Raw genomic sequence first — 13,651 nt, forward strand, 5'->3', positions numbered from 1 at the left:
TAAAACAAAAAAGAATATTACTTGTAGTCATTTATGCACCCAACATACATCAGAGAGAATACTATAATAAGTTACACAAAAAACTAATAGAATTAGAAGTAGATAACCTATACATATTAGGTGACTTCAATGCAGCGACAGACCCTAAAAAAGACTACAAAACTGGAAAAAAGAAAAATCATGAAAGGAAAATATTACCACCCACATTTTTTTGAATTGGCCCAGGAATTTAACTTAAAAGATACATGGAGAGAAATTAACCCACAAAAAAAGCAATATACCTTCTTCTTTAACCCCGCAAAATCATGGTCAACGATAGATATGGCGTGGATGGACCCAGAACAGGGAAAGACATTGCGGAAATAGAAATTGAAGCCAATTCCTGGGCAGACCACAATCCATTAAAAATTAGTTGGAAAGGAGAAGTCAGGAAGAGAGGGAGATGGACCATGAACGAAAGGATAGTGAAAGAGAAGAATTTTATTCAATACTCAAAAAAAGAATTAGGCCTGTTTTTAAAAGAAAATTGGAATGAAGAAACTACAACTCAAAACTTATGGGATACAACAAAAGTTTATATAAGAGATTTATTGACAGCATACACAATAAGGAAAAATAGAAATAAAAAGAGACTAATTAAATGTATTCCTATATACAAATCTATAGTTTTGAGATTATTGTCAAAATCCTACTCAGGTTAGAACAGATAATAATTGAACTGGAACTTGATTTCTTAAGTGATTTTAGAGCTGAAGCTAAAACCCACTGTAACCAGTCACATTGATTATTTAGTTATTGTTCTTTTAGCTTTTATTTTGTAAATTTTATTTTTTCTTTTTTAAGTTGAATTCTGATAATTGACCATATTGTAATGAAGGACTGATCGACTGATTGACTGTTGAAGCTTTGCATAACTTGTATGTATGAAAACATGTATTTTCACTAGAAAGACTAGTATGTACAGTATATTTAATTTTGAATTGTCCAGGATTTTTTTCTTGCATTTTTCTTTTTCTGATGAGGAGTACTATGAATATAGCTTATATGTGAGACTGTAGACTACGAATGCATAACTCATATCCCCATGAATGACAAATGGTTCTTGATCACTTATTGTAATGGTATGTGGAAATGAAGAACAAGGGGAAGAGAGACTGCCTAGGAAACAACCAGACAAGAGAGGGAGGAGCTCCTAGTGGCTTAATGCAGTGGTCCCCAACCTTTTTATCGCCGCGGACCAATCAGCCTTTGATAATTTTACCGTGGCCCGCTGAGCGCGCGCAGGGGTGGGGGCTTTGGGCCACACGTGCGTACCTGCGCAGGGCTCTCTTCCCTGGAGCCTTTGCGCACGGCCCAGGAGCTTTTGTGCACGGCCCAGGAGCTTTTGCGCATGGCCCAGGAGCCTTTGCGCTGCAGCGTTCATGTCCCCCGGCCGCTGCGCGGCCCGGTGCCAGGTACTCCATGGCCCGGCACCGGTCCGCGGACCGGGGGTTGGGGACCACTGGCTTAATGGTTAGAAGAAAAAATTTAGGAAGGACCTGCACTAATTCAACAGGTGGTTAAAAGTGACAGCAGGAGATTTGTACAGCAGGAGACTTAACAAGATTCTGTTAAGTAGCCTTACGATAAAATAAAATTAGCTCATTTAGTTGTGTTTCCCATCTGGCCTACCTGGAGGGACTGAGATTTACCCAGGATCAGATATATCTTCTCTCCTGGTTAAAAAAAAAAAAGTTTGGTAATTATAGAACAAAGAGAAAAATCCATAGAGAGAAGCTGGAGTAAGAAAAGAAATGGGTTCTCTATCTCTCCAACAACCTCTGAGATCTTTAAGGAATTATATCCAATAATTTGAAGCAAAGGAACATTCTCAGGAGACTTCTATTTCTATGCAATCTGTGTAGCTAAGAATTTGCACTAATTAAGGAGGAGGAGAAAGAGTGTTATTGCTACTTTATGCTAAAATTTATATTTTTTAAATCTCTCTGTGTAAATTATAGAATTGTCTTTCATCTTTCACTGATATTTCAGGTTGTGTTCATGTTCTTTTTCTTTACAATCTCTTGTGATCTAGAATAATATTTTGCAAATTGCACTTCAAAAAAAATGGAGGCAGAAGGCTCTTCAGTTGTAGCAGACCAACACCATCTTGTGGCTTATTTCTGTCTTAACTAATTCATAAGCCTGTTTTCTAGAGTAATTTGTTAATGATCTTCTTTCATATTGAATGTCTACACTTTAATACATAAAAGTGTTGTGGGATTTTGTTTGGTTTTTGCTTCGCCCCTTTTTTTACCAAAATATTTCATTTTTATCACTTGCAAGATCTCCCAAGGGGGAAGAAGGGCTAAATGCTCTGATCATCAACCTCTTCACTATATGTCCAGGAGAGGGCACTGTAAAAATGATTTTAGATAGTGCATTTGGACTTTTTAATTGGCAAAAAAAGCAGCACAAGCTGTTACAGTCCTGTCTCTTTTGCACATCAAGATTAGGAGACAGACACCAGGTGAGGGTCCCCAGAAGATAAGTGTAGCAGGAGGAACTATGGTTTTATCTTTACCTCAAAGTAGACGTAGGATCAGGTTTGTAAAGACATAGAGGGTGTAGAAAATTAGCACCCACTCCTCTCCTAGAAGAATGAAATATTCTAGGAAATATTAAAAAGGCAGAATATTTCCCCAAAAAGAGAAATAAAAATCTTAAAGGAAACAGAAACAAAAGACCCCAGCTCCCTGCCCCCAGTAGATATTTTGGTACCAGCTTATCTACAAGACAAAAGACTGAGCCAGTCTATCTACAAAACAAAAGACCTCAGCTCCAGGATGATGGGATTACCCTTCAGGGCAAAGCCATTCAGCCACAATAGGAAATTGCCCTTCATTGCATCACTGAGCAAGATTCAACCAAGCCTGGGACACAGGCAGCCTACAAACTTAACTAAGACCCCTGCCTCCTGGGAGTCTGACAGCCAATAGGATACATTTCTTGCACAGGAACAGGAAACTCAAAGGCAAGGCCTAAGAGAGGGTATAAATCTCTCTCTCTCTCCTCCATGTGGTCAGCTACCCAGGACTTCAAACCCATGTGGTCCTGTTCACCATTAAACCATCCTTCCAAACAATCTCCATGTTTCCAGTGTCTTTCTCCCCACTTGGAATTGAACCCAGATGGACATTTCTTCCTACAAGGATTTCTAGGAGAAGATTGAGACCACTAACATTCTAGTCCACTGGCCTTAGTGATAATTTAAATGAGTTTTATCATTGGATATTTAACTTACTGTGAAACAATTTTTGTTATGGATTATCTACATTTTTCATTCAGATTGTTGTACAACTGTTGTTAAGAATTACTCTTATTTATAGCTGTCATTTATTAATACAAATTGGAGGACCAGATTGCAAAAAAGTGGAGGAGAGAATGAGCGTTTTTTATTATTATTAATGAATTCTGTATGGAATCTTCATTGTTCCAAACAACAAAACATCTGTTGAGTTTTGGGGACATAAAACCAGAAAGAATCAGAAGGCGTTTTTTTAAACTAAGATATTAAAATTACTGTTAATGTCTAGCTTCTTGCACAGAAATATATAACTTCTTTCTGCCAAAAATCAAGTCCAACTAGTATACTTCAGGTGGAATCTAAACAGTACTGTAGAATGTTGCTGTTTGTTTGTCATGCTATTTCTGAAGGAATTCTTGTTCATATTAACTGCCTACTTAGAGAAACTGTTCATCTGATTGGATCTTAAGAAATACTTCAAAAATGTCAGTGTGAAGCCTTACTTAAATCTTCTGTTTTTCAGTTATGAGAGTATTTTCATTACTTATTTGAAAATAATTATTCTGATTTTGTTCTTTGCAATTTTGTTATCTGCTGCTAAATATTATCGATTACTATTTATTATCTGTTGCATGCATTGAATCTGACTCATCTGAGAATAATCAGCAGAAGTGATGAAGACAGAATTTATCCATTTACATTGTCTCCTCATTTTACATTGATAGAGCTTCCATTTATCCATTGGTGAAGTTTATACCCTGTTTATACCCTGTTTCCCCGAAAATAAGACATCCCCTGATAATAAGCCCAATTGGGCTTTTGAGCACATGCGCTAAAATAAGCCTCCCCCTGAAAATAAGCCCTCCCCAAAAATATTTAAACACAGAGCTGGAAATCAGGTAAGACGGCAAGAGGAGCCCCATCTTACACCATGTGCCTCAAAATAATAAGACCTCCTTGAAAATAAGGCCAAGCGCTTAGTTCGGGGTTCAAAAAAATTAAGACAGGGTCTTATTTTTGGGGAAACACGGTACATATACTGACATTTGAGTGAAGTCAGAGTATGAGACAAGGCTGGAAATCAGATACTTAGATCAAGCGAACTAGAACTGTGATATTCTCTTGAATAGATTGAACATTAGGAATTAAATCAGTAGAGTTAGGCATTAGCTAGAGAGTCTCCATTGCTATACAGTGCATTTAGTTGTAGTTAGATTTAAGAAGTTGATTGACTAGATTTGTTTTAAGTTTGGTGAATCTGCATTAGGTAATGAAGTCATCCGATACTGCTGCAACCTAGGGCATGTTCTTGATTCAGGCAAGTCTGGCTTGGTGGTAGATAGGGTTAATCATCTTGCAGTTAGCTAGTTTGTGGCTTAATAGTTGTATGAACCCACCCTATTGATGAGCTTAAAATTTTCTGAGAATTCAGTTATGATGGGGTACTGAAGCCATCAGCCAAAATAACAGTACTGGAATGTGCATACTGTGTTCTCCAAATCTCGGAGAGTTTGCTGAAACATAGTTCCTAGCATTTTTCCTATGCTTTATTTCATTGTTGGAAGATGATAATCAACAATCTCTTTGAAGGTCACAATCACCCAATCTTGCTTTATTGAGAAAAAAAAATCTTTTACTCTTTGGCTCCTAGTTTTAGTTTGCAAAAGTCTGGAAAATCACTAAATAGTAGCAAACGGAAAAGAAAACATAATCATTGTTGGCATATTGTAGTCATCAGGATTTGGATTTCTACAGTTCAGATCAAATAGCCTTAACTTTATCCAATGCTAACCATTTTCACTAAAGAGGCTGAGAAAACACACTTGTAAAACACATCATGTGGAATATCTGTTCTAATACTCTTTAGGACAGGAAACACATTGTTATTTGACAATTAGAAAATAAAATTAGAACAGCAATTCCACATGATGTGTTTCAGCAATGCCCTTCTCTATGCCAAAGTGCCATTTGCATGCTTATAAGGAAGCTTAATTGCACAAATACTCATTTGTTAATGCTAAAAATAGCAACACACCACTTTTTTGGGGTCATTTTAAGCAAAAATCGGTAAGCACTTAAACCAGTCTACACAGATTTATCCTGCATTTCAGTAAAAATAAATCTTACCAGAAGGCGGAAGAAATAATATGGAATGTCAGAGAGTGGTTTTATATATTGCTGTATTAAAAGGGTGATGTAAAATATGGCATATACTTGATCCATCTGCACTAATTTTAGATTTGTTTTTCAATCCAATGCAAGTAGCCGGATAAAGTAGAAAGCTTTAAAACAGTTTGCAGGTAGGATATTCGAAAGAACACCTTGTGTATGAAGTTGCCTGGAACCAGCAGATTTTATTAGAGGTCCTGCTGTATGTTCCAACATCATAACATGCTAAGTAATTAGATACACTGTATGTGACAAGGTCTTTTCTGTAGCATTTCTTCATCATGTTTCTTCATTATAATTTATTACAGGATTTATATCCCAATTGTTTTAAAATAACTATTGTATTTCTTCCCTCCTGAGTTTTAGATAGTAAAAAATAATTTTGCTAGCCTTGTAAGACATTTTATTATCTTGGCTTTTTTAAAGGAATGTTTTGTTCTTTTTTTAAATTTATTTTTTTAAAAAATAATAGTAAGCTTCAGATTCTTACTATTTAATAATAGTAAATTTCAGCCTTTTCATTTTCTCCTTGGTTCCCAAATAGATGTGGATGAGTGTGCAGAGGGGAACGGTGGCTGCCAACAAACTTGTGTCAACATGATGGGAAGCTATGAATGCCATTGCCGTGAAGGCTTTTTCCTGAGTGATAACCAGCATACCTGCATCCAGCGTCCTGAAGGTTGGTCCTTAATGTTTTTATTTTTGCTTATCTGTCTCTGTTTTGGATCTCTAATTTTGTCATCAGCTTTAAAGAAGAGATGGGAAATTACAGTTTCTTGTATTTGAGTTGGCCTTGCCTGTGGATGGATAAATAGAGAGTGCCATTACAGTCCTGCTTTCAAGATTTGGGATTAGCCTTTCCCCATGTGTGATGTTCTCCAGAAGTGGGCCAAACTGGTTGATAATCTTGGCGATTGTCTCAACATGTTGTAAAGACACCAGACTGAGAGAAGCTATTTATGCTCTGAGTTGGCTGCTTCTCAGTCCCACTTCAGACAGTGATCTCACTTCAAACACCCTATTATGATTGAAGTAAAACGCAAAGCATTCACTCAAATTGGTATTAACTACTGTAAATGGAGTAGGTCACAGTGGGTTTATTTTGTTAGTCTGAAAACTGATTAGTGTGCTAATGAGACAAATTTCAATTCATATGAACTGCAGGTTTCATTATCCTAATTCAAATAACTTTTCATCAAAGTTTTTTTTTTTGTTACTGTTTCAAAATACTCTTAATTAACATATAATTGTACTCATAGTTAGATAATCCATTGCTGGGCAGTGGGCATTCCTATATTTAACTCTTATTTTTGGTGACATTTGTAATAACAAATGAATTTTCTGACCAGTTAATCTGCTAACCATTTGGAATTTTTGAAAAAAAGCGTCAAGTTTACCTGAAGCATCAGGTGTCAAAATTTCTTTGATATAACATTTTCAAAAAATGTTCAGAATTCCCAAAAGCTCCCTTGATAATTTTTTTGGCTTAAAGACCAAAAAAAAAACCCATTTATAACAAATAAATAAATAAATAAAATTAATGTAAATTTCAGAATTGACCTGCTTTTATTGTATACTTGTCCACCTTTCTTGCAAAGCACTACGTCTTATTAAATCACTGTCATCTGTGTTCTGCAGGTTTGTTTTGACATATTCATACAAGTGTACATGGAAGCTTAATGCAAAAATTTAACACTTAGAACCACATTTAAGAGAATATTTTTTGTTTTGCAAGAAGGAAGGATTTGAGCTCTATCCCAAATGTGACTCAATTTTATACTCTGTGGTGACTGGGAATAACAGGAATTGTAGTCCAACACCAAAAAACCTGGAATAGATTAGTTGTTATACATGCTTAGGAGCACCCTTCTTTTACTGGTGCTCTCCAGATGTTTTGAACATCAGTTCCTGGAATTTTCAACCAGCATGGTCTTTGAAGTCCAATGGCACTATTGTCCAATGTAGTTAGCTGAAAGACAGCAAACTGAAGAAGACTGATTAAGAGGAAATGTGAGGGATGGGGAGGAGGCTATAGTCCATTTTAATGATGAGGGCATGTTACAAACACTATCATATACTATGAATGTCTGCTTTTAAAAAAGTCCCATTAAATTCTGAAGCCTTCAATAACATTCAGATGATCAATGTTGTTAATTGGTTAGGTATTTTTCCTTTTCTTAGTTCTGCATTACTGCTACCAGTTTATTTAAGCATTTTAGAGTTACGATCCAGTGATTTCTTATAAAGAAAAAGTAAATCAGCTGGAATGGCCATCTCTTCTGCTATATCACAATAATATATGGGGCTTATATATTACTTTTAACAGAATAACAGAGTTGGAAGGGACCTTGGAAGTCTTGTAGTCCAACCCCCTGCTCAAGCAGGAAAATGTTTATCTGCTAACAAATTGTAGGGTTAATAGTATGCCTAATACAGATGCAGAAACTGAGCCTGAGAAAAAGTGACATGTCAACCTCCCACACTGTTTTTATTGAGATTGGCTATGATAACAGAATTTTGTGAATCTGATAGCTGTACCCATCTTTTTTCTTATACTCTTGTGAATTACGGATCTATTTGTCTGAGCTGCTTATGAACCTATGTGCCCTTTATGTTTTTATTTATTTATTTATTATTTATTTATTAATCAAATTTCTATACCGCCCTACTCCCGAAGGACTCAGGGCAGTGAACAGCCAAGATAAAATACAGACAATACAAATATTAAAAATCCCTTAAAATTATTAAATATTTCGGCCGAAACACAGATTAAAACACCCAATTTATAAAATCACGAATTAAAAAATTTAAAATTTAAGAATTTAAAAGAGGGGAGTTAGGCCAGGCCAGCTTGCTGAAATAGAAAAGTTTTGAGAGCACGGCGAAACGTGCGCAGGTCCGGGATCTTCTGTATCTCTGGGGGGAGCTCGTTCCAGATGGTAGGTGCCCCCACAGAGAAGGCTCTCCCCCTGGGGGCCACCAGTCGACACTGTTTGGCCGACGGCACCCTGAGGAGCCCCTCTCTATGGGAGCGTACTGGTCGGTGAGAGGCTATTGGTAGCAGAAGGCGGTCTCGTAGATACCCCGGTCCGATGCCATGGAGCGCTCTAAAGGTGGTAACCAAAACCTTGAAGCGCACCCGGAAGACGACCGGGAGCCAGTGCAGCTCGCGCAGGAGGGGGGTCACATGGGAGCGCCACGTCGCTCCCATAACCACCCGCGCGGCCGCATTCTGGACCAGCTGGAGCCTCCGGGTGCTCCTCAAGGGGAGCCCCATGTAGAGAGCATTGCAGTAGTCCAAGCGGGAAGTAACAAGAGCATGAGTGACCGTATTTAACGAGTCCCGATCCAGAAAGGGACGCAACTGGCGAATCAGGCGGACCTGATAAAAAGTCCCCCTGGCCACGGCCGTCATATGCTCTTCTAAAGACAGCCGTGAGTCCAGGAGGACACCCAAGTTGCGAGCCCTCTCCGTGGGGGGCAATGACTCGCCCCCAATAGTCAGTGATGGCGCCAACCGACTATATCGGGATGTCGGAAACCACAGCCACTCGGTCTTGGATGGGTTGAGCCTGAGTCTGTTTCTCCCCATCCAGATCCGCACGGCCTCCAGGCACCGGGACATCACTTCAAGGGCATCATTGGGGTGGTCCGGGGTGGAGATGTACAGCTGAGTATCGTCAGCGTACTGGTGGTACTTCACCCCGAAACCACGGATGATCTCACCCAGCGGCTTCACATAAATGTTGAACAGAAGGGGCGAGAGGACCGACCCTTGTGGCACCCCACATACAAGGGGCCTCGGGGTCGACCTCTGCCCCCCTGTCAACACAGACTGCGACCGGTCAGAGAGAAAGGAGGAGAACCACCGTAGGACGGTGCCCCCCACCCCTAACTCCTCTAGCCGGTGCAGCATGATACCATGGTCGATGGTATCAAAAGCCGCTGAGAGGTCTAATAGGACCAGGACAGAGGAACAACCCCTGTCCCGAGCCCTCCAGAGATCATCAACCAACGCGACCAATGCCGTTTCCGTGCTGTACCCAGGCCTGAAGCCCGACTGGAATGGATCCAGATACGACGATTCATCCAGGTACTGGGGGAGCTGTCGCGCTACCACACTCTCAACAACCTTCGCAATGAAGCGAAGGTTGGAGACTGGACGATAATTTGCCAACACTGCCAGGTCCAGGGAAGGTTTCTTGAGGAGAGGCCTCACCACCGCCTCTTTCAAGGCGGCAGGGAAGACACCCTCACTCAAGGAAGCATTTATAATCCCCTGGAGCCAGCCTCGTGTAACCTCCCGAGAGGCCAGCACCAACCAGGAGGGACACGGGTCCAGTAAACATGTGGCTGCGCTCAGTCTGCCCAGTATCCTGTCCACGTCTTCGGGCGTCACAGAATCAAACTCTTCCCAGATAATACTCACAAGACCTGCCTCTGTCCTCCCCACTGAATCTACCCAGTCAGAGTCCAGATGTTTCCGAATCTGAGCGATTTTGTCATACAGATATTGTACAAAATCCTCGGCTCTACCCTCCAAGGGGTCCTCCCGCGCTTCCTGGTGGAGCAGGGAGCGGGTCACCCTAAACAGGGCAGCCGGGCAATTATCTGATGACGCAATAAGAGTGGCAAAATAGTTATACTTCGCCACTTTTATCGCCACCAGGTAGGTCCTAATATGAGACCTTACCAGTGTTCGGTCAGATTCAGAATGGCTGGCCCTCCAACCACTCTCCAGGCGTCTTTTCTGGCGCTTCATCTCCCTCAGCTCCTCGGTGAACCAAGGGGCCAGGCGAGATCGACGCTGGGTCAGAGGCCGCAAAGGCACGACCCGATCCAAAGCTCCAGCGGCCGCCCTATCCCAGGCGGCCACCAGCTCCTCAGTCGAGCCGTGTGCCAGAGCCTCAGGAAATGGCCCAAGCTCCGTCTGGAACCTATCAGGATCCATCAGGCACCTGGGGCGGTACCACCTCAATGGTTCCGCCTCCCTGCGGCGGGGTGCGGCGGTTCGAAGGTCAAAGCGAAGGAGGGAGTGATCTGACCATGACAAGGGCTCGATCACTATATCCCCTATCTCAAGATCACTCAACCACTGACCAGAGACAAAAACCAGGTCTAGCGTGTTTCCCCCCGTGTGAGTAGGGCCATGAACTAACTGGGTCAGGTCCATGGCCGTCATGGAAGCCATGAACTCCCGAGCCACCTCAGACGCATCACCGACGGATGGCAGGTTAAAATCCCCCATGACCATAAGCCTGGGGGTGTCAACCGCCACCGCGGCTATAACGTTGAGCAGCTCAGGCAGGGCTGCCGTCACGTGGCAGGGAGCTAGGTACGTAACCAGCACACCCATCTGCACCCCATGACCCCACTTCACAAGGAGGGACTCACAACCAGCCGTCTGAGGAACAGTGACCTCCCTCGGACCAAGACCTTCTCTAATGACAACCGCCACCCCCCCCGCCCCTCCCCTGTGTCCTCGGCTGATTATGTCACCTTGGTAATGGAACTCGTATATCTCTATCAAGGTCATTTTTTCTACCTTGCCTTAGGCAAGGTCTCTTCAATAGGAAAATGTAACCTTGTGGACCTAGGAATCATGTCTTCTCTTGGGAAAGCTCAACTATACTTCACTGATTGGAAGAGAGATAGCTTGAAGAAAGAATAATTCTGGGAATATATAAACCAGATGTATATGCACAGTTCTTTATATTTTGGAAAAAAGGGTTGGTATCTGAAGTGGTGAATTGATCCTTGTTATGAATTGTCATCTGAGATTCATTCTGGTCTATGCACTTAGATGAAGTGAACAGGTGCTCTCTGTTCCACTTGTGGCTTGAATATATGTCTGTCTGGATTCTTTGGGGTGATTGGGAAGGAAGAGAGGCTGCACCCAGGAAACTGTCAGTTCTTCCTTAAGAGAGGAGGATCATACCTGATGCCTTAAAGGAGACAGTGGTGCAGCTCCTTTTGAATATTTCTTCCTTGGATCTAGCTATATAAGACAGCTTTCTCATTTAGAGAAAGTTATTGACCAGGTGTTGGGCTTCAATTACAGAGTACCCTGGAGGAAGCGGATTGTCTGAATACCTGTCTTTCAGGATTCACATCTGGATGTAGGATGGAAACAGTGGTGAATGATCTTTCTTGAGGCTTGGATGGGACAAGTGTACTGGTCTAGGTCCTATTTCGCTTTCTGTCATGTTTGGTACATCAGCCATTATACAAACTATTGCAATATACTTTAAATGAGCTTATCTTTGTAGTTAGTAGCAAATATATCAGCCTTTGATCTGGCAAATCAGAAATGTTGCATGTAACCGTATATACACTTGTGTTAGCTCTCAAGTATTTTCAGGTGGAAGCAGCCCATCCTATGCATTTGTTCTGGTGGGAGATGCTTAATATTCCCCATATATATAGAATGCAGGTTCCACTTCATGGGACCTTCCCACTCTCTTAGCTCAGTTGGCATCTCCCACATATTTTTAAAAAGCTATTAAAATGAAACTTTTCCATAGGACCTTTCAAAATTAACATTGCTATGATTAAATAAGGATTGGCACTAATGTTTGTTTTTGTCTTTGCTTCTTATTTTTACTTCTTTTATGGGTTTTATTTTTATATATTTGGGAAAATTTAATACTTACAGCTTGCTTTTTATTATAAACCAATCCTGATTGTGCAATATATAAGTGTAATAAATATTTAATTATCCCTTTACCTATGGGTGTATAATTTTAGATTTTGTTCTTCAGTGACTTCGGAACATGGATCTGCCCTCCCAGAGCTTCATCTGCTTGGAATCTTACCTGGATTCTGTTTTTCTTTCTGTTTCTTGAATAAAGAACCAAGAAAACCATGACACAAGAACCCAGCCAAACCAGAACGACTTCTTAGCTTAGGGGCCCCCAAATTTGGCAGCTTTAAGACTTGTGGACTTCAGCTCCCAGAATTCTGCAGCCAGAATTCTTGGAGTTGAAGTCCACAAGACTTAGGAAAGCTCAATGGCTTTGTTCTGGAGTAAAATTTTACTCACCTGGTTCTACCCACAAAAACTCTTGACCCCCTGAATTTCCTAATATATAACTTCATCTCAATTGCTGTGCTATAAATGCTGTGGGAAAGCAGCTTCTGCTTAATACAAATTTTCTGGCAGACAGTCTTTTGCTATAGATTATTATGTCATTTACAAAAGTTGCAGCAAAACCAGACAAGCTTTTTCATCCAGGCATCAAAGATCTTGTGGGTCTCTTTCAAAATAATGCCAAATAGAGGCAGCTTCTGAAGTAGAAGATACTAGAGAAAAAAAAAATCTTACAATAACAATCCATAAAGCTTGCCTCTTCTTGCCTCTTCTTGTGTCATCTTTGTTCTCTATCCTGCCCCGCCCTCAGTGTTTGTTTTCTGTAGTTTTAAATATCCTCCTGAAAAACAAAAACAAAAAAAGACGCTTTGTTCTTGCCATTAAATTTACTTTGGCTGTAGAAAATCTTGTTTTGAATTTAAATCCTTTCTGTTCTTCAGTCCATGTGTTTTTCTCCAGTGTAGTTGTTTATTGTGGTAACTTTGTTCTTTTGAGTTCTCCATCTGTGCACCTGCATTTCAGACTTCAAAGCAGTTTTAATGGATTGATCCATGATAAATTTGAAGTGACAGGCAATGTTATTGAGCTTATTCCTTGGTGATAAGGGCAGTGAAACCAAATCACCTCTCTGCTTTTATTATGTCTCTTCCAGTTTTCCTTCTAATAAATAGCTGCCCGGCACATCACAGTTCGTTATTAACTGTACGTCCTGAACATAAGCATCAAGCAACATGTTTTTAATCATCTTTTATTGGTATATACTAAATATATCGCAGGGGGGGACTATTTTTTTAAAAATTAATGACTATGTTTCCTGTATGGTCTTCCAATTTTTTATGGCTAATTAAGACGTCAAATTGATGCTCATCAGATTTTGCTCTAAATTATTGTTCACTTTCATTTCATTCTTTACTTTATTCCCTATTTGTCAACGTAACTTTTGGGTTTCCTCTTCATCTTGTTTTTCTTTCTTGACTTTAGACAGTACTCTAAGGTTGCAAGAATGATAAGTACTGATAAAATCAGTCTTATAATTTGATTCAGACCCCCATTGTTTCCCATTCTGATTATTACTGATGAACAATGCTTTCATTTCTAGTTTTCAT

At 40.4% G+C, this 13,651-nt stretch overlaps 1 protein-coding gene across 1 annotated transcript in view; it reads left to right on the forward strand.

Moving 5' to 3' along the window:
- The window catches only part of SCUBE3 (signal peptide, CUB domain and EGF like domain containing 3), a 125,791-nt gene that overhangs the window by 55,922 nt on the left and 56,218 nt on the right, over positions 1-13,651 (forward strand). The window contains exon 4 of the mRNA XM_070939716.1: positions 6,000-6,134. Coding sequence (XP_070795817.1) covers positions 6,000-6,134 — 135 coding nt within the window. The remainder of the gene's footprint in view (positions 1-5,999; positions 6,135-13,651) is intronic.

Source organism: Pituophis catenifer, unplaced genomic scaffold (assembly GCF_029215685.1).
Source record: "Pituophis catenifer annectens isolate HBS135680 unplaced genomic scaffold, rPitCat1.0.hap2 SCAF_3, whole genome shotgun sequence".
Taxonomy (NCBI): domain Eukaryota; kingdom Metazoa; phylum Chordata; class Lepidosauria; order Squamata; family Colubridae; genus Pituophis; species Pituophis catenifer.